Source organism: Betta splendens, chromosome 21 (genome assembly GCF_900634795.4).
Source record: "Betta splendens chromosome 21, fBetSpl5.4, whole genome shotgun sequence".
Lineage (NCBI taxonomy): Eukaryota > Metazoa > Chordata > Actinopteri > Anabantiformes > Osphronemidae > Betta > Betta splendens.
Genome location: NC_040899.1, coordinates 11,263,586 through 11,284,914, shown reverse-complemented (window position 1 = coordinate 11,284,914; position 21,329 = coordinate 11,263,586). Strand labels below are relative to the sequence as shown.

At 41.9% G+C, this 21,329-nt stretch overlaps 3 protein-coding genes across 4 annotated transcripts; 1 reads left to right on the top strand and 2 right to left on the bottom strand.

Annotated features, from left to right (window-relative positions):
* Positions 1-5,075: 5,075 nt before the first annotated feature.
* c21h3orf38 (chromosome 21 C3orf38 homolog) lies at positions 5,076-7,243 on the bottom strand. Its single transcript, XM_029137839.3, has 4 exons — positions 7,048-7,243; positions 6,558-6,751; positions 6,185-6,417; positions 5,076-5,782 (listed from the first exon to the last, which is right to left on the bottom strand). The coding sequence occupies exons 1-4, from the start codon at positions 7,172-7,174 to the stop codon at positions 5,419-5,421; spliced, it is 918 nt and encodes a 305-aa protein (XP_028993672.1). The 5' UTR covers positions 7,175-7,243; the 3' UTR covers positions 5,076-5,418.
* Positions 7,244-7,635: 392 nt separating this feature from the next.
* Positions 7,636-12,278, top strand: zgc:152951 (uncharacterized protein LOC569013 homolog). 2 transcript variants are annotated; one of them, XM_055505038.1, is made up of 9 exons: positions 7,636-7,862; positions 8,466-8,705; positions 8,837-8,951; positions 9,374-9,447; positions 9,588-9,785; positions 9,885-10,022; positions 10,132-10,221; positions 10,301-10,444; positions 10,516-12,278. In XM_055505038.1, the coding sequence occupies exons 2-9, from the start codon at positions 8,466-8,468 to the stop codon at positions 10,837-10,839; spliced, it is 1,323 nt and encodes a 440-aa protein (XP_055361013.1). In that variant the 5' UTR covers positions 7,636-7,862; the 3' UTR covers positions 10,840-12,278. The 2 variants fall into 2 exon arrangements, with proteins under 2 accessions (XP_055361013.1, XP_028992653.1); XM_029136820.3 differs by having other exon boundaries at positions 7,639-7,862; positions 10,538-10,815.
* Positions 12,279-12,285: 7 nt separating this feature from the next.
* On the bottom strand, positions 12,286-20,116 carry LOC114847273 (zinc finger protein 654-like). The gene is made up of 11 exons (XM_029136819.3): positions 19,956-20,116; positions 18,748-18,893; positions 18,555-18,636; positions 18,258-18,393; positions 17,798-18,000; positions 17,467-17,603; positions 17,250-17,391; positions 16,845-17,129; positions 15,589-16,743; positions 14,685-15,436; positions 12,286-14,538 (listed from the first exon to the last, which is right to left on the bottom strand). The coding sequence occupies exons 1-11, from the start codon at positions 20,079-20,081 to the stop codon at positions 13,485-13,487; spliced, it is 4,218 nt and encodes a 1,405-aa protein (XP_028992652.1). The 5' UTR covers positions 20,082-20,116; the 3' UTR covers positions 12,286-13,484.
* Positions 20,117-21,329: the final 1,213 nt, after the last annotated feature.

Genomic DNA, 21,329 nt, shown 5'->3' with positions numbered 1-21,329 from the left:
GGATGAGGATAGATGAGGACATTTGGCTGTCAGCAGGGCAGAGGCCTATCTGGTCCTGTCAGAAGTCCATAAGGGAGGGAGGCGGCACGAGGGGCCTGGTCTCAACAGGCGAGCGCAGCCTTCCTCTCAATCATTTCTCATCATCCTCATCTCTTACCGGCTGGAATTTGGGGTATTTCTGCCTGTGAGAGGAATGAATGTCTCTTCCATCTTTGATGGCTTTACCTGAATAAAGAGGCGCTCGCTTTTAGCCTTCAGCTCCAATGTCTTTAACACATTGTACTACTTTTTCAGTAGAGGTGGCCGAAAGGACGGAGGGCACTTTGGATGATTTGGAGGAACCTATAGAGCACCTGCATGAGACGATCATCGATTCCGCCGTCTGTCTTTGCTTGTCTGTGTTGTTGAGGGCCTTCAGGCAGGAGTATCCCCAAAACAAACGCACTGTGGGGGGGGTGAGCAATCCACAGCCCAATCCACAGGGTGCTTTATCAATCAATATGACCTTCTGCAGCACAGATCCCTCTCTTTGCCTTTGTCTCCACCACCCCCCCAGCATCTTTAGCACCGCAGCCCAGTGGGTAATGCTTTCTTCAGCCCCCACAGAGCTGACGCAATCTGAGCTCATTATCAGAGTGTCCTTTTAAAAACGATAGCAGCGGGTTAACATTATGTGAAACACTCAGCCGCAGCCGGGAGTACAGTACGTGTGCAACACCCTGGCATGACATTGGACTGATTGTTGTGTCACTCCTGGGTGAGCCGTTGAAAAAAAAAAACAGTCCACGAAAACCTCAGGAAGTGAGCGAAACAAGCAGTGGATTTAATAAAGGAATACGGCCATCTTGGGAATTCCAGTGCGGAATGTTTTCATTTCGCGCCGACGGAGGGCTGGTTTGCTAATTGGGTTACTTGGGCTGAGTGAGGAAGTTGTCAAGCTTCAAGGGTTTTTATTTGTGCCTGGCTGTCAGATCACGGCCAGCGCAGTGGCCCTGGTGGTGACACGCCCATAAGCCCCTTTAAGGTACAGCTGGCTCACACGTCAGTGCAGAAGCATTTCCCAGAAAATCCCAGTTTGTGAGGTGATAGGTTGACACAAGGGAAGCGGCCGTGGGCTTGATAATATGGAGGGGCTTTACTGTTCCATAGGTTCAGAGGCCTGGGAGAAGTAGGCGCACTGGGCTAAGCCCTTCTACTGTAACTGGTGATGATATCGTAAAGGGTTAATGGATTCTGCCAGTGTATACGCATTCCATACATTTCTTCAACTGCGCGGCTGCAATTTGAAGCAAACATTGTTGTGCCTTGTGTATAAATACGCACACTTATAGTTAGAAAAGCTCTGATTCTCTCATTAGTATGGCCACTAAGCTGCACTTCACTTCAGCTGACGCTGCCACATTTGCTCAGTGGAAAGTGTTTGCGTATGAGCTTGAAAATTTAATGAGTCAAAGATAATAATACGGTTTGACAGTGATTTTTTTCCCCCCTCCCCAATTTTGAACAAAGTTTGTAGCATTGCTATAATTATGAGGCCACCCTGCTGGACCAGATGTTAGTATTCCACCAGATGTTCTTCACCTGCTTGGATGAGGACATTGACAGCAGGTTAACACATTTCAAGAGAGCAGCCAGAATCAGACCAAAGCTGCTAGAGTAAATACAAACAAATGGACAACAGCTCATGTGTGCTTGCATCTGTGCATGTGGTCACAGGAAAGTGGCTGAATAAAACTAACACTAGTCCAATTACTCAGAGAGCGAGAGAGAAGAGAGAAAGAGAGAGAGAGAGAGAGAGAGAGAGAGAGAGAGAGAGAGAGAGAGAGAGAGAGAGAGTAATCAGGTGCTGCTCCCTTAATTTGATCTATAATTTAAACGTTAAGGGTGAGAGACATAAGTAGAACATGCTCAGACAAGTGAACCAGTTTAAAGGATGTTAACATTTCACACCATACATAAAATCCAAGGCTGTGTCCATACAAATATGCATTAAAACCTGTCCGTGCATGTCTGTTTATGTGTGCCTGTCTAAACGCCGCTATAGTGGCGGCGGCTTCCCGGGGAATTGAAATTAATGAGTGTAATCAGAAGCAAACAGCGAGCCAGGCAAGGGCAATTAATACGAGCAAGGCGAGCGGCGCTGCTAGTTTGCGCGGCCAGGCATGGCTGGAGCCGAAGAGATGGAGGATTAAGATGCAAGCGCAGACAAAATGCGCGGCTTTTCCACACACAGCAGATGTCCGCGGATGGATGGCGCTGAGAGCCTGGCATCAACACGCATCCGCCACCGGCCACTCGGTCAGCCCGGCCCAATACAAGCTGACAACCTCCTGGCAGTATTCAGATAACACAATCTTCTCTGTTTAGTTCGAGGGCCGGGGGAAGGCCCTCATCCGGGCCCCTGCACTGCATACGAAAGGGACTCGGTGCAAAGCTGCACAGTGGAGCTACTATGTGTGTGTGTGAGAGAGAGAGAGAGAGACAGAAAAACATAATGAGATAAAGAGAGAGGCTCAACTCAAGTACATCTCAATGTGGAGGACAGTTTAGTTGACCCTGTGATCCCTCCATGGTTTTCTGATTGAAACATCCTTGGACGCATTGCATGTATGCTCCAGTGTAAATAAACGTATTGGAACCAGCTGCCCTTATGAAATGGCTCCGCTTGTTTTCGCTCAAACTGACGATAAGCGAGACTGTCACCACCCGGGATCTTTTCACTCAGCCCTGGCTTTGTTGCCCCGGATGGCGTTCGCTCCCTCGGAGATCGAGCATTTCCACTGTTTACGCGGGATAATGATTCGCGCGTACGGACACGCCGCCAGGACCAGAATTGGTTCGAACTACGTACAAAATCAATTTGTGTTGCAACGGAACAGTGCCGTCAGTTCAGAAACGCAGATGAAACGAAGAGGACATTTGGTATCAGCGAGAGCAACATTTACATCCAAAAACACGCAGGTCAAATACGTTTCAACAACCCGGGCTAAAGCTTTTTAGTTACAGACGCTGCTTTACTTAAAGGAATAGTAAGTAGTAATAGTTAAATTATAGGAAGACGCTGCCAGGACATGGCTCATAAGTGTAGAGATGCAACATCAGTCTTCAAAGAACCTCACTTTTCTGTTCTATTGGTGATTGTGTGTTAAAGCAGTGTGAACAGGTGAACAGAACTAAATAAACCTGGACGATAAACCAAAGCAGTGCGTTCCTGCTGTGACCATAGGGAAAAAGGCAGAATGCAGTCCCCTTTCAGAGGAAGGTTGGGGAGCCGAGCGTGGGAGCACTGTTGACCTCAATCCCTCTTCCACGAGTTATGAAGTTGCAGCACTTTAGCGTCTACCGGTTTATGAAACACTGCTGGGTTGGAGGGCAAGTCCGGCACTGGGGCAAAGGAACGGCGTCAAACTTCCACTGAAGTCTCCTCTAACATGTTTTGTCAGCAGGAGAAATATCATCGCCCCATTGATTGATTCTCCTCCTATTCATAAATCCTGTTGTTTATTGTCCAGAGAGCGCTGAGAGAGTACTGAGAAGATTGCGTTAAAGCTGTCGCTGACACCTTCGCGGCTGCGATAAATTACGGACGCTTCAATAAGTTGTGAAATACGTGCCGTTGTGCTTATGAAAGGCAACGGCTTAACGTGTCTCTCTTTTAGAGGCCCATTACTTTAATGGAGGATGATTCAAACTTGAAGAATTTACAGTTTTCCTCATGGCTGTAGTCAGATGGAAACAGCCTGGTAACGCTGGCTTACTCAGATTGCTCAGAGGAATTGATGAGTTTGCTGGAGTAATAGTTTTAAAGGCTTTATTCTTTTTTTCTGTTTTGGCAGGGGATCAAAGTCTTTCTTCGCTGTGGTGGAGCTTGTGTGCCCTCTTCTGGCCTCCTGTTGTCATGAGGTCAAATCATGTTGACTCGTCACTGACTAGAAATTCTATCAAACAGCTATAAAAGCCAATTTAATAAGCTATAAGATTAAATGCTTTAAGTAAATGTATTAAAAGGTAAAAGTAACAACTTCAGTGGCCTGAGTGTCGCCACAACTCGTTATGTGGGCATTAATGGATGTGTAAAGCCACCAGAATGTCAGAGTGAAATATGACTGTAGCATGAAGTGTTTAATAAAGTAATCTCTGGTGAATAACGAGACCGTTTCTAAGAGCAAAACTAACATCCAATCAGTTACAATCAGAAATGGGAAAAAAATTGATTAACAATTAAAGCAGCAGCCTCCACGGTTCACCACTCACTAGCTATTTCAAAGCGTGATGGGTCAAAGTTTTCACGTTTCTTTTTTCTTTTTTTTTTATGAGAAACACACTTAACTATTACAGAGAAGGAACAAAAGAAGGGGAAAATGAAGCTCGCTGGAGTCAAAACCATCACCAGACGCCACTGCAGAGGTTTTTTTGAACCCTTGCGTCACAGCCGCGTTTGTGGCCAAACCGCTTATTAAAACGCAGAGAAGCCAAGTGCCATAAAGGCAGGAGTCGAGCAGCTTGTTATTATTCTTTCTGAGAGGTGAACAGGCTGAGATCAATGGCTGCAGTGGTTTACCCTCACCACAACTATGGCCCAGTAAAGCGCAGAGGGCCATGCGGCTCCAACCAATACAGTCATTGATATTAACTATTCCAAGGGCCTTTGAAGGCAGTGCCAAGAATAATTTCCCATATGTAACATTTCCCACCAAAGCCACAGAGTCATGCTGCTATATTCTGTGCCTCGCCAGACCCTATATGCCCCAAGCAGGAGAAGAATCAATGGAAACCAGATCTAGTTCATTAACAAGGAGTCAATTTGGAGCTTGTGAAATACAGTACGCTGTAGATAATTTAGGTTTGTTGCAAAACAGGATCATATAACATATGCTACTTACGTATAAATGCTGCACTATGTAACTGGAATGTAGCTAAGAATACCACATGGCGAGAAAGAGGATAAGCTTTTGTGGGAGGTATTTGTCGTATTTTTACATTTTAGGTCTTAAAACCTCAGTAGACCTGCTACTGATGACAAATCAGAACAGCACAAGAGAGAAAGTTATGTTGAAAAATAACTTAATAAAGCCTTAAGTTTTACTATAATCTTTATATATATAAATTATATGACACATATTTACAAAACAAATCTGCATAAATTTTACAAAAGGCACATCAAAGCATAACATTGCCTGAAATATGGTACAGTAGATTTAAAAGACATGTTTCCTAAACAAGGAAAAACGTTATAGTCTTCAGTAAAGCAGAAAAACAAGAGAAACGTTTTTCTGTTGTCAAGTATATATTCTAGGTCAGAAATTTAAAAGAAAACTGCTTTTGGTAAAAGTGACAGGTGGTTAAGAAGAGAGATGAGAACTGAGTTAAGATTTTCAAATGAACCTTTCCAAAGTAAAGAACATAAAAGAAGTGTCATCACCTGCAGAGAAGCTGCAGTTCACTTGAATTGTAATTCAAGACAGGAGCTGCCACCTCTGTTCCACCCAGAGCATCCTGCCCTTTGATCTTCAGATTAATAAACTTGATCTTCCAGCTGTTATTTTCAAGTGGGGAGCGAATGAGACCAAATATTTCTTCAAAAATGCCTAGACATGCTGTTTCTCTGTGGATGGTCCCAGCTATGGCCACCAGCACCAAGCCATGGGGGGAGGCCAGGGCCCTGAGGCCACGTGGATCTAGATTTGGGCTGAAGAGCAGATGTTCTTCCTTCGTCAACGCCAAGAGTCGAAGGCTAACTAGTTCAGAACCAAGAAACTCCTCCGTCTGTTCGGTGCCAGTTCTGAGAAAGAGAGACACTGCTCTATCATTAAGGTTTAGTTTTGCTTTTGTACAATTAAGGTTTAAGCACCTCCTGATCCTATATATGTTTATTAACTTTTTCAATTACAGAATACTACAAAACAGATATAAGTATTTTACTGTAAGGATAAAAAAGCCCTTTACTTTAACTTGCACTAATAAACACAGCTGTCTGCAAGCTGCAATCCTCTATAAAATATTGTTGTACCATATTTGTGCAAAGAATCAGATTTTCCTTCCATATAAAACATAAAACCCTTCCACATTTTCTGAGAGAGTTTACCAACTGTCCAAGTCCAATCCTACAGCTTTTGATGCTGAAAAACCCCATGTTGATGGTTAATTGTAATTATATTTCCCTCTAACTGTTTCAGGTTTTTACCTGGAGAGGAGGTGAAGCTTAACATCTGGCCAGAAGTGTTGTGGACCCCAGCTCTCAGGCTGCTGGCCCAGTAAAGGATTCTGACTATTCAAGAGCTGGAAGAACCACTGGCAGAACTGTTGACCAAGGAGCAATGGTTCAAAGCCCAACTCAGCCTTAACACTGGAATCAGAGGCTGCTTCTGTGGATTGGCTCGGCTTGGTTTCATCCATGCCTCCTTCAAAGTTTTGATCCTTAAAAAGGAAAAGGAGTTACTGTCACCAATACTCAGCTGTCTGTATAAAATACCGGTATTATTGAAGCATCATTACAAAACACCTTTGGGCAAAACTAAACGGAAATGTTCCGTATACCAAAGTCAGGATGGACTCACCGGACCTCCTGTCACTGCTTTCCCAGAGGACCAAAGCTCCAGGGTTCTCTTTACCAGCTGGTGCTTCTCACTGTTCGGAGGCATCGTGACCCCCTCTTTGGCCAGGAACTTAAAAATTAACTCACGATGAACCTTCTTTCTTCTCAGAAGCGCCTCGGCAGTTTGAGTGAAAGACAGAATTGTTTCGGTAGCTTCTATTATATAAAAATAAAGAACAACACTGTGTGATCTGGGCAGAATCTGAATATAATAACCTGCAAGCACAAGAATGTCAGCTATAGCAATTCGATTAACTTTATGCTAAATGGCCCATTGAAAAGCATTTTAAATCATTCTTATAGTTATACGTAAACAGTAACAACAATTATGATTGTCATGATTAGCAACTGTCACGCACATTTGAATTCTACTAAAGCATTACGACGTTGAAGTGAATTTAACCCATGCATCCTAGCTAACTTTATTGCTTTAATGCAGATTATAAACATACCTTCAGTGTTTTCAACAGCTATTAACCTATTTGTGACTGTGTCGCAGAGTGAAAGTAAGTCACCCCTTGACAATAAACTCAACAGCTTTCTACACCCGGCGCGCTCCTTTTCTGACAGTCCTGACATCTTCAACGGCGAATAACAAAATATCGCAGCCTCTTTTCGGCCATTCGTGTTCCCCTAGAAAACCTACCGTGCAGGAAACAAATATCAGTCAAGAAAGTTCCGCTCAAAGATGCTGCACTGCTATAGGACGTCGGCCACTGGTGCCTTTACGGAATTATGATAGTCAAATATTAAACTTCACATGAACAATACAGTTTTATATGTTCAATGAGACCAAAACAATTTTCAATTTTGGTAAAGGCACCGTTTACTGCATTTGCGTAACGTGCCTTGTCTTCTTTTTTTACTTCTATGATAAAGCATTTTACTGTAACAAGGTAAAGTATTTTATTATACATTATGCATGTCTTCACAGAGCTTTGAAATGAGGATAAAGAGAAAAGAGTGGTGTTTTCCAGTATATGAGGTAATACTGTACAGTGAATCTGGGTTTACCTACAGCCTTTGAAAGCACCATAAGACAAACTAGCTAGGCTGCTTTAGCGAAGCGGCTAGTTATTAAGGGCTAATCTGTGCTGCACATGGGTGCTGATGATGCGCCGTCATTGCAGCTGGGCAATTAACCTGCAGGAGAAACCGCCGCTGCGTTTTTTTCTCTAAGCCATGTTTTAAATGACAAGGAGAAGGATTGTGCGTTTTTACCATCGCGCTTCCGTATAAAGAAAGAAAGGGAGTAAAACGCGCTGAGGTAACGTTGCGTTAATCTTGTTATCATTTGCTCATATCCTCATTAAGTTGTCAGACGGTGTGTGGTCACTTAGCGCAACGTTAGATAAAGCGCTAAACAGTAACGCTTTAATGCGTGTAAATGTCTTTGTCGGACTAGCTAATCGCATAATGAGCAATATAAGTAGGCAATTATTTTAAAAGCAAAAAATACCATAATAGAAATCGGGATAATTTACAAAAATATTTCTAGTAAAAATAAATTCAGATGTTTTTCGTGTCATATTTTCTTTTTTTTTTCTGGGATGTGTTTTTATAGTGCACAATAATTTGTAGTGTTCATTGTGCACTAAACGTGTCTTTATAAGTACTGAAACCACAACACAACTATATTTTTAACTCATGTTTACAAACTCGAATCAACACAATCGGACCCTGGAGTCTTAGGCTGTGTCCAATTAAAGTAGGTGGTGCGTCACTGGTTAACCTGATACTAAATGAATATTTCACACCTACACATCACACTGATCACAAGGAGGACATGTCCAGAAATCAACAAGGAAGAATCTGTTCTTACTCCTAATCTCCTCTATAACCGCCCTTTCTTCTGTCTTCATTGCTGCAGATGGGAGAGTTTCAGGGCTGTGCTCCGGGCCGGGTTACAGTGTATTCGGTCCAGGGCTGCTCACAGTGTGCACAGGCTAAGGCCGTCCTCAGGCGCCTGGAGGTACCGGTCCGTGACGTGGATGTGGGGAGGCACCCCGAGCTCAGAACCAGGCTGAAGGAGCTGACGGGCTCCGTCACAGTCCCTCAGATCTTCTTTAACAACGTTCACGTGGGCGGCGGCATTGACCTGCAGAAACTGGTGAGACGCATCCAAAGACACCATTCATCCCAGTGGGAGTGGGGAAGTGTCATAAACGTTTGTAATACCACAATAACAGCCTGATTGCAAATAGATGAAGTACAGAGGGAAACTGGTAATGTTTCTTTCAGGCTCCTGCGGAGCTCGAGAGGTTGGTGACTCTGGTCAAAGAGCAGCCTTTTCCAGCAGACGCTCCACCACTACCAGAGGAGAACAAGTCAACAGGCACAGGAGGGATTGATGGAGGTGAGGAGTGTTTTTAGTTTGGATCACCCTCATCCAAAGTCAGTCAGACTTGAGCTGGCTTTGCTTCGTCATCTTTGTCTGAATTTTTTTCTTTTTGACTGTGGATTCGGTTTATATACGTATTTTTTTTGTCATTTTGCTCTGGTGCTGGTGGTGAGACACTGACAGGCTCTATGCTCTGTGTCGTATATGTTGGACCTCTCCTGTGCTCACTGAGTGCTTATAATGACTGTATGTTTGTCCTGTATGTGCTGTGTTTGGTTACAGATAGTGCTTGATAATAAGGATCTCAGGTGTTGGTCTGGTCCTTAATGCAGTTTGTAAATGCTTTACCATTCAGATATGGGTTGGACTTGTATCATCATCAGGAAACACCACTAAGAGCCTCTGATATTACACCGCCCGCTCTCTCTTTCTCTTAGCGGCCAAGCTCTCTTTGCTTTTACGGGAGATGATACTGAAACTATTCTCCGAGCATCTCTCCGCTGACGGCAAGGTAACTGCACGAGTGTGATTTACTCGTGTACGTTTACTCTCGCACTCTCATCCAGCGTGATGCACACAGACGACACATCCACCCATAGATTTCTGACAGCGAGACGTTGAGGATGCACGTTTTCTGCCTTGCTCCCACAGACTGTGGACTATGAGGGCATGTCTCTGAACCCTGCCTTCGAGCGCTACTGTGAGCTAGCCATTCAGCTGCAGCGGGTGGAGCTGCTGTCACTGAGCCGAGAGGAGAAGCTGGCCTTCTTCATCAACATCTACAATGCCCTGGTCATCCACGGGTACCTACGACTGGGACCCCCCTCCAACATCTGGCAACGATACAGGGTAAGATAACACATCTGCACACTACTTAATGTTCTAGTCCCTAAACATCACAGGTGAGGGAGCACATTTTTAAAAAACATATTTCTGTTCTTTTTTCAGTTCTTTAACTACGTGAGCTACTTTATCGGAGGAGAGGTGTTTACACTACAGGACATTGAGAACGGCGTGCTGCGGGGGAACAGAAAAGGCGTTGCACAGCTTCGACGTCCCTTCTCCAAATCGGACCCTCGGCTACAAGTATTCAGACGTTCTGTCTAATCACTGCTGAGCGTTTCATACGTTTAGTCAAAAGCAGCACAGTTGATCTGCTGCTGTTGCTGAGTTAATGCTTCATGATGTCCACTAGGTGGCGCTTCCAGACGCTGAGCCCCTCGTTCACTTTGCCCTGAACTGTGGCGCCAAGGGCTGCCCCCCTATTAAAACATACACTCCCCAGGTCAGTGGATCCCAGAAACACTAGTGTGCCAGTTTTTTTGTCTCAGTGTTTACTCATCAATTGTGATCTGTTCAACCAGGACATCGACAGCCAGCTCCGCACAGCAGCTGAAGCCTTCCTGGGGAACGACAGTGGCTGCGTGGTGGATTGCGAAAAGAGAGAAGTGCGACTCAGTCAGATATTCAAATGGTACAAGGCTGATTTTGGAGGCACTGATGAGAAAGTAGGTTCTGCAGAACCCGGGCCCGTCGTCCATTGTCCAAATGATTAGTTTACATCACTTGCTTGTCGCAGTTAATCACTTATTCTCCATCAGCTGCTGAGCTGGGTGCTGGACCACATGGGCGAGTCTCCAAAGAAGACGAGCCTGCAGGACGTTCTGTCGGCTGGGAAGACCAAAGTCAGCTTCCTCCCCTACGACTGGAGCTCCAACAGCATCCACTCAGCGTGAAGGCACAAACGCACCTCCACGCTTTACACTGTGTCATCACATCTGTCCTCTTTCTACAGAGCTGCATCAAGTTACATCCACTAGTCTCCAAACAGCCATACAAATGTTATTATGCAAAACCTTTAAGTCCTCCTGGTGAAAAGGACATGTTTGCACTGTACCACTGAATCATGGTTCTCTTATAAATATAACAACAGCTGAAATAAGGGTTAGGGTTTATTCCATGAGCAGCACAAACACCGCATTGGTAAAGAGAAAGTTTCTGTTTTATTAATAAGGTTTAATACTTAATAGCAGCCTGACATTAAATGTGAAATTCTGAAATAATTCTCACAACTTATAGATTATTACCAAATGCTTTTTAACTGTAGTAGCAGTGAGTGACCTGCATCCTCTGTGTGTCCATATTAAGGACCAACAGGCAGATTCTCACTCCCGCTCTACTGTTTAATTTCTCATCTCTGCTGTAAATTCGTTTCTCCTTCTCTTCATGTGAACCTGTGTCGTTGTTGAGCTTTTGTGGATCCAGGTCTTCCATTTTATATTAAAGACCCTTATATATATTTCAAGACAACACCATTTTAGGATGCACTTTGACACTTTGCATGCTACTGCAAACTCTAAATGCTGCTGAAACATGTTTGTACGTTTTTCCACCGAAAAATTGTTTAAGTTATGCAAAAAACAGTGTTCCTGCATGTCAGCAGAAAACATGCACGGTGCTTTAAAATTATCTTGTATTTACCCAAACCAGCTGTCATGAATGCAGCAAGATAGTTCTACTTGTTTTTAGTTTTTTCGATTGGCAGTTTTCATGTAGAGACACAATGTGGCCCTGTTTCAGGGCATTTTCTCAAAATTTAAATTTAGTTTAAAAAAAATAAATGCTTTCTCAATTTTTAAAATGTTTTTTTTTTATCTAATATTTCTTCAGGTCAAATAAATATATGCAAGTTTTATATAGTGATGTTCATGAATCCTGTGTACAAATTGCACTTAATTAGCATGTGTTACAACTGGAATGCATTTGTAGCATAGGCATCTTGGGTTCTGTAGCTGGACAGCCTCTTTGAGGCTCCTTCTTTTCTTACCCTGGATGCTTAAAACTAAGCATTTACCTGTTATAAATGTCAGAATGCAATACTGTAAGGTAGTGACAGCTTATCCACCTAGAATTGGATTTCAGCTAAAATAAACATTGCTCAATTTTAACGGGAGACTGTATTTCTATATTTTTTAAAAATGTTCAATGACCTGTGCTCTTTATTGTACTTAACTAATGTTGGTTAAAAGTTGAAAACTATAGTAAATAAGAAGCAAAGCAGTACAATTAATCAATACTGATGCACCCCCCTTTGATCAAATGACTTAATGTCTATCAGGAACAGAATTACAAATATATAAAAAATGTTTCCTCTTTTCTGAGTGTTAATAAAGCAATATTTGTTTATAGTAAATGCAACTACAATAAAGTTAAGTAGTATTAAGTCAGACTGGATTCTGTTCCACTGTCATTAAATTGTTGCTTTGAAGCCAAACACATGAGAAAAACTGTTTATGTGCAGAAATAATAAAATGCTTGAAATGTGATTCATCCACAATGACAGACTTGATATTTGTCATTTGTTTATTCAATTAAACATATCTAATGACCTTTTCCTTAAGAAAAATAGAGCAGAAATCCTCAATACCATTACAAATACAAGCTATTCACATTTGTACATATAAATATGGTTTTAAGTGCACAGTCCCATAAAAAGCTTAGTCATCTCAAAATATGTAGATAGCAAAGAAAACATGATGCAACACACAATCTTTGAATTGAACAGGAAAAAACAGCTACTCTCATTTTAATGAGTCCAACACTTTGATTGGGTTTTGGCATTAAAAAAACTCAGGAATAATTCATGTGCTGTACAGCAGGGTAATGTGCCATGAAGGCAGCAATTTCCACCAGTTCATTTCATACTATGACCAACAGATGACGCAAATGCTACAAGAAAGCACCTCACGCTACAAACTCAAAAGGTCTCCTCCAATGGAGAAGGACTACGAGAGGTTTTCCTGTCAATCATTTCTAGTGGAACAAACTCTTTAGTGTTACATGTTTCATTTGGAAGACCACACATTAAAGAGTAGGTGACACATGTTGAGCGCATCTTACCATCAGTTAATATGCTATTTCACAATGGTGCATGAAGCACTCGCACTGCATGGAAATACCTTATGGACAAAGATAGGATCAAAGTTAAAATAAATTAAAACACTGAAGTCATTAATGACGCATTTTTTATTTGCGTCAAGTGCAGCCGAATCCCTTTCACCATCACTGGAGAGCCTTTACCATTAGGATTTAAATAAGTGTGTTGTGTCTGAATGAAAATATAAACTTCCTTTTTGCTTTGTGTAGCTGGGAGGCAGACTGTCTGGAATTGACTCCACTAATACTGTGATTTATTATTATTTTAGGCCCATTGGTTGTTTTCATAAATTAAGTCATCTGCGTATTAGAATATTGATTTTTACATTAAAAAACACACTGCACCAAAGAGCATGCTCATAATTTAAAGAAAAAAAGTTCTTAAAATTAAGGTATATTATAATTAATGCTTAATAAACAAAAGCCTCTAATTGACTATTTTGGCACATACACCCCACTTGTTTATATAAGCACCATATAAACACGTTCTTCGTATACTAAGAATGGGTTCCAGGTCACGGTAGATCTCTTCATGCACTATTAACCTAAACAAATAAAGTAATAATTATACACCAATGGCTAAATAATAACTAAATCTGTGGATCAGGTTTACTAACTTTCATCATCGGAATCAAAGCCAAACAGTGCAGAACAGGTGTTAAGAGCTTGATGTTTCTGTAATTCCTCTAAGCTGCTGAAGGAGGAAAGACATTTATCACAGCGCTGTCTGATCTTCTGCTCAGGAACCACATCTTCCACCGGCTGTGTAACCTCTTCAACCGGCTCCTTCTTTTTCTTATGGCTCCAGTAAACCGTTTTCTTCGGGGATTCCTCGACTGACCTCCTCTTGCGCATGGACAGCACAGACTCATCCAGGTACGTGGAGGGCGGTGGCCGGATGAAGGGGGCTTTGACAAAGGTTGCATAGGAGGGATCTTCAGGTTTGAAGCTTTTGTGCTCAGTGATATGTGGCTCTCCCAGTTTCTGTTGGACCCCTTCCGCCAAAGTGGACAAATCCTCCAGGTCTCGTACATTCAATGGGTCCCACTCCACTGGAGCTTTTCTTCGACTCCTCTTACTTGGAGTGCTCATAGCTGAACGGCTGCGGGACGTTGAGCTCAATCCTTCATACAAATTTGGGGTCACACTGTCATGTCCATTGACGGCAGTCCTGCTGTTGTTCACTGGCTCATCGCACAGGTCTTCACCACTGGCTGGTGCATTTACTTTACAGACGTCTTCTACAGTTTTGATCATTTCCCCAAGATCATCAACTTTTGTGTCCCCAACATGATCAAATGTGGGACTCTGCCTCAGTGGCTTTTTATTCTGCAGCCACAGTTCCTCCACTTTCACTCTCTGCTTCCAGGAAGCTTCAATACTTTGTTCCTTCTGTCTGCTGGGTCCCAACTCTAGCTCTTTCTTCTGAGGCACAGAAACATAGTGTCTCCATTCATGGTCATAGAGACCCTGGAGGTTGGAAAAGAGGTTTTCACAGTCCGTGAAGGTACACTGAGGTCTGAAGGGCTGATGAGTACTGACATGGTCCTTTAACTCCTGCGGTGTAACAAAACGCTGCTTACACTCTAGGTGATAGCAGAAGTGCTGCAGAGGGGAATAATGGAGCCTCATGTGGTCCTTATATTGCTGGAGATTTTGTATTTGCCTGTTGGATGAAAAAACAGTTAGCACAATATAGCACAGCAAGACAAATACAATGTTATATTTGAAATTAAATTATCCAAGTAAGATAGACACAATTAACACCTATTATAGTGTTAAAAGCTTAAAATGTTTTGCTACACATTTTACCTGAGACAAAGTGTACACTTCTGCTTGGTCCAATTAAAAGTCTTCTCCAGTACTTTCTCTTCTTTAATATGACATTTTATCGCATGCTTCGTTAATGTGCTCCCAATCCTTAAGAACACTCTATCACAGGTATCAGAAGGGCACAGTTGGTAAGAGAGCTCCATGTCGTAGCCGTTTTCTCCTTCTGGCTTCTCCGTCCCCTCTCCCTCCACCACTGGTGGGCTTTTTATTATCACCAGGCCATCTTTAATGACTACCTGCTCATCTTTAAAGTCCACCTGTCTGACATTATTTGCATCCGGGTTCTTGCACTTTTTGTGAAGCACACATGTCTTTTTAATAAGAGTGCGGAGGTTCCTAATGATCCGATCTTCCCTCCTGAGACTTGACACTTTGCTTTTGCTCCCAGGTTTCTGCTCAGCGGTTACAGAATTCTGATTTTCATCCTGGCCCTGATTTTCTACTACCCCATTAGAAACTGGAGTTTTCTTAGCACATGGCTCATTACCAGGTGGTTTCTGCTTGCACATTTCGTCAATGTGGTCCAGAATGTGTTTTTTGGCTAAATTAAACTGTTTGAAGTGTTTTCCACAGAGTATGCACTTAAGTTTTCTATTTTTAAGATGTGAGATAGCATGCCTCATAACATTCAAGCCTTTATAGAGCTTGCGACAGAAGTTGCAATGATGTGTCAAATGAGAGTATTGTTGAGTACGAAGAATTCTGTCCTTCCATGTCCTCTTGACATTGACCTGGTAAACAGAAATCAGTTTTTATCATCACAGATAAAAGACGTATTATAAATATGAAATAAAACACAAATATAAAGAAAATGTTTTTGTTATATTAATTTGCAATTAATAAAACAAAAAACTAAATTAAAAACAATTAAAAAAAAGCTAACCTTGTTTTTTGGGGCTTCTGTTTTTACTGTAGACGGTGGTTCTTCCTCCTCCTCCTCCTGCTCTGCATCACCGTTAACCTCATCAGATGCTGAGGATTCTGAAGGTCGCAGGTTTTCACTGTCAGGCTTTTTAGATTTTAGACAGTAATTGTGGAACATTTCTACTGAACAATCCAACTCCAAAGTTGGTCCATCAAGCTCTGGGTTGGCATCAACAGAAGGATGAGATGCTTGAAGTTCAGCAACAAGACTTTCACTGTGCTTGGAAATATCCCGAGATGCTCCATGGGTTTGTTCAGTGAAACTACTGCCAGAGTCACTGCGATTCTCAGGTTCATTGTCCTTTTCAAGGGTAGCATTTGGTTCGAGTTTATTATCTAATTGTTCAGTTTTCAGTTCTAGTTCATTCTCCAGATGATGCATATCCTGCTCTTGATGGACTGCGTCAGACTCCTTTTTAAAGCCAGATTCTTCCTCCGTAAGTAATATTTCATTATCAGGGTAAGAGAGTTCAAGTTTCTGTAAAGGCTTTCTTCCCCGTTTCTTCCCTTTATATATAACCTTCTCTTTAACGGTCTGTACCGGTTCTGGTCTCGAAACACCCTGCAACCATCTTTTCTTCTGATTCTTTCTTTTAAATATTTGGCTCTTCACACATCTGGACAGGTATTCTCTCTTGCGGTTTAGAGGGAGCTTTACAGAAGCAGAACTTTCAACATTAGTGGGATTGCGTCTTAGTGAATACACAGTCTTGTTATCCAACAGGGTGGGTTTCAGATTGTATTTGAACTCTGGATCATCGCCAATATCTGCCTCATCATCTGAAACAGGCTGTTTTTTCCTTCGCAGTCTTCTCCAGTTTTTCCTATTCAGAGAAGCATTGCTCTCCACACACTCGTTTGTCTTGCCGTTTACGGTTTGCTCTTTTTTCACAAATGTAACTTTGGTGCACTGGCATGAATTCAAACACTGAGTGCAGGAGTCATTCACTATCATATTGGTTATTAGCTCTTCACTGTTTTCCTTCTCCTCCTCTTGCATCTCATTTAGAACAGCAGCCTTCATAACCTTGTCACTCATTAGCTCCAAGCAATGGGTTCTGAGGGTCAGGAGGTTCCAAAACTCAGGGTCAAAACACAGGCGCTCCTTCAGCATCTGAAAAACAAAGATGTAAAAAATATAACTAAAATTAAGAGGTGATTTAATGCAATAAATACTCTAAAGCAGATGATATTTTGTGGTTCTTCCTCTACAACCTGAAGGATATGGAAGCGAACGCTGGTTCGAACAGGGCTGTTGTGAGGATGTGGCTCCTGGTCAGGATGCATGTAAAGCAGGCAAACTGTTCGGTAAGCTTCTAGACTGCGTTCCTGGCAAAAGACCAGCAGGGCACAAGCTCGACAGATCTCTAGGTCATGAGGCAACAGGAAAGCGATGGTCTTGTAGACCAGAGACCTGGTTACACAGTCAGCCTGGATGTCACACAGCTGCAAGGCCCTAGCACATAGTTCCACTCCGACCTGGACTCCTTCAGCACCCAACTGTTTCAAAACATAAACATAAGAAATTACAACAAAATATGGTGTAACCATATTTTTATTACATGTGTCAAATACAAACTTCACACAAAAAATAGATTATACTGTGATGTCATGTCACACCTCTGTTGTGACCAGTTTGATGAAGGGGAAGATGGCTCTGACGTTGGTAGCAGAGGAAGCCAGCTCTAAGCACTCAGCCAAAAAGCCTTGTCTTGACGGATGGGCTCTGAGATGCAGCCTGCTCCAGATGAACACCAGGTCCCTGTAGGCAGGTCAGTGACCATCAATGCAGTTATTTCAATCTGGTATGATTTATTTAAGCAACGGTCATACATACCAGATGTAATACATGTCCCCGCTGTTTAGTTGCTGTGTAAGGAAAGTGTTACACAGTGACAACAATAGATCATCTTTTTCCACACTCTCCGTGTTGCAGATAATCTCCACTGCATCCCGGCCATCTATCTCTGCTATCTGATAAAAATAATTAAAAAATTAAAAAAATACAGAAGCATTCACATCAGAATTAATAAATAGACGTGAGCAATATGAGGAGTAGTGAAATATTTTTTAAAAGTCTGCTCATAAAGGCTTTATACGTTCATCTTGGACATCACATAAACTCCATTTATAGCATTCATTTGAAATATATTAACATTAAGATTTACCTCCTTCAGAAGGTGTTCGTGCAGTGAGGCCTTATAAAGGCAGGTCAGGTAGGCCTGATGGAAGTACAGATGTTTTCCAACCTCGCGGTTTTCCAGGCAGCTTTTAGCAAGGGCCATTGCCTCCTGCATTCGCTCACAGGCCTGCAGGTAGCGAATCCTCAGCTCCAAAAATATCGGCAACTCTGAGCTCAAGTATGCCTCAACTGTAAAGGTGAGAATTCCGTAAATGACTAATAGGCATTTTCTTGTGTTTACTGAGACTATATAAAATTGCTTAACACTGATTTTAGCGTTACTAGGATTGATGGATGTTTTGTCTTGTAAAAATCTTTTTCATGATTATTGGTATGATCAGCTTGAACCTGTGAGCTACAAGACAACAGAGGTCATGTTTGAGGATAAACCAGTTGCTCTCTATGTGTATGCCAAATTTGCCTTTTGATATGAATATGATCTTTACCCTCTTTTGGTGCCAAGTGTGCATCTTTCAGGACTCCTTGCAGCACTGGATTCTCCCATGGACCCCCTTCTTTAATGATCTGCTTTACATGCTGAAGGTAGATGTTCCTGTGCCTTAAAAGTTGATAATGGCACTCCTGCAAAGAGTGGTGACAATGCGTTACTCAAATATTAAGTATGGAGGAAACAACTCCTGTAACTGAAACCTTTACGTTGGGAAAAGGTTTCAGTTACAGGATGGCTCATGCATAATGTCAGTAAATAAAAACTTTGAGACAGTTGGTCATTTTTTTCCAACCTGAAAAGAATCAAGGATGTCTTTCAATGGATCTTCCAAAAATTCTTCTTTGCTGAAAAATAGCATCAGTTCAAAAAAGCTCCTGCAAAAGATAAACATGAGTGTGTAAAACTCATCTGTGTCAGAAAATATCTTAATCTATATACTGGGAAAATATTCAATTTATTTACATGTTTTTTTTTTCATTACTTACAATGCCAGACTGCTAAGAACATAATGGATGTGCTGACAGTCTTCAGGAAAGGCAGCGGTGGCTTTGGTGAAACTTGTGAGGGCTGTACGCAGAACCTTCAACTGTGGGAGAGGAACTTGCCATTGCCCTGTGTACTCCTCAACCAACTGTGTAGGTAGAACAGAGTACCACAGAAAGCCACACAATTATGTAAATATATTCATATACCACAACTGTTATTCTTACATAAAAGGTAGTTCTGTTCCCAATATTAGCCATGCAACTGTCAAAGTTTTGGGTGATTTTAAAATCATAATGCAAACTCTCTGTCTTCCACATTGCTAGTCTATTGATTGCTTGAAAGAACTAAACAAATACTAGGATTTGTGTATTGTACCATATACAAAATCACTTGTCTATTTATAGTCCTAAACAATTTACCATTTAGAAAAGATACTAAGGAAAATATATCTTTGTATTGTGCACAAACTTATAAACCTCTGAGTAACCTTTGCACTGACACTGTTAACCAAAGCTTGTTTGTGTACACATTGATATAACAGATGACAGATGAGATTCATTATTGCTACGTATGTAGCATATAGATGTAAACAGTAGAGTTATCTAAATTGGTTTGGACCCTACTGACACCCGTGAATTCAACACAAGACTGCAATCAGACATCTGACTTCAGGAGACACGCACACAACTATCTAAATGCCTGTGTTAATCAAGATTACTTGTTCGTGTTGAACTAGCACTTCTTAACGCTAATAACGTTGTAGAAGCTAACTAGCTACTATGCGATGGTTAACTTCAAACACCAAGTTATTAATTAGAGTGGACTTTTACTGGACACCGATCGTTGTGTCTGAGAAAGAAATGTATTATATTGAATTAGTTATTTACCGGACGCACTGATAATATACAGCCAGTGTATAATAGTAGTTCCATACGTGACCCATGGCGTACATTAGCTTAGCATATTAATCTAAGCATTACTAAACAAAGCAACCAATCTAATGGTTCAGTTTATACGTGCTTACATTGTTTTACATTATCTATCTGTGTAGTGTTTCTAGTGAGCTAGCTGTATGCCACCGGATTACCGAGCCACACAAATAACAGAGCTAGTCTGGAGGCTAACGCTAGTTAGCAAAGCTAGCTAGTACTAGGCACAAATAGGCACCGTCTCGTGACACCGCTACAAGAAATCGAGTGCAACATACCTCACAAAACTCAGAGCAATAGTATTTGCTATTTAAAGACGATTCGGCGCTGCAGTGTCTATTACACAATGCCTCCAGAGCTAATTCAAGCCCGTCTGTTTCCAAATCACTTTCGCTGTCCGCCATACTGGCTGCTGTATCCAGCGCATAGTCAAAGTTGCCGAGTTTGTACGGGAGCATCCCTCCATCCCCCGACAGCAGAGCGCTACCAACCTGGCAACCTCGCAATTCACAATTTGTTAGTATATGGCTAGACACAATAGACACAATATTTATGAATAACAATGTACAGCTTTTTGTGCATCCCTAAGCATAGAAAGCATGAGGATGGTGAATGCAAATTACAGCAAATTATCATGGTTAAAATGGAAGACTTTTATTGAAGCGGTTTCCTCTGCTGTCTTTCTGACCTTTCAGTTGACGGCACATTAGCGCCCCCACAGGTTATTGTTGAAAGTCCTCGTTAGCTAGTCAGCTATAAAGTCAGCTGTAAAGGTATAGTATAGCTATAAAAGATTGATTATATATCTCATAATTACTATCTTTTGCCATTGAATGTAGTGCAACTAAATTGTCCAATACATTGTTTAAAATGTTAATGCATCCTTTAACCTCAATTCACCTTGTTGCCATACAATATAGTGATAGGTTGAGTGGCAGCCAATCTGATGCTGCTGCTCTTCTACTATTCAGTTACAGTACCAGTCTGAGTAAGTTATGTAAACCTAAGTTACTGTATTTTCTCATAATTATGTCATAGATGTTCATGTAGTTTTGCAAAATGTTATAATACACATTTATCTTCCAGGTATTTATGCAATTAATTAGTACAATTGTGGCTCATATCATCTGTGGCTATAAACCCCACATTAGAACATCAGTTCTAAAGTAATGTTTTGTTTTTTTAACTGACATATATGCTGTAACTTAGCCAACAGCAGTTCTTTAAAGTACTGAGTCTCAGTCTGTCACTGAAGCTGCTCCAAAGCAGACGGTGAGTCCTCCAGTGGGTGAGAGTCCTGGTCCATGATGGATGTGAGTTTATCCAGGACACCTCCCTCAACCACCTCCTCCACTGTGTCCAGAGTGCAGCCCAGGACAGAGCTGGACTTTCTGATGATCCTGTCCAGCCTCTTCCTGTCCCTCACTGTGATGCTGCAGCTCCAGCAGACCACACGTACAGGATGGTTGATGCCACCAGAGTCATAGAAGGTCTGGAGGGGTGGCCCCCTCACTCCAAAAGACTGCAGTCTCCTCAGCAGGTAGAGTCTGCTCCTTCCTGTACAGTGCATCCGTGTTATGTGTCCAGTCCAGTTTATTGTTCAGATGCACACCCAGGTATTTATAAGAGTCCACTTTCTCAATGTCCATTCC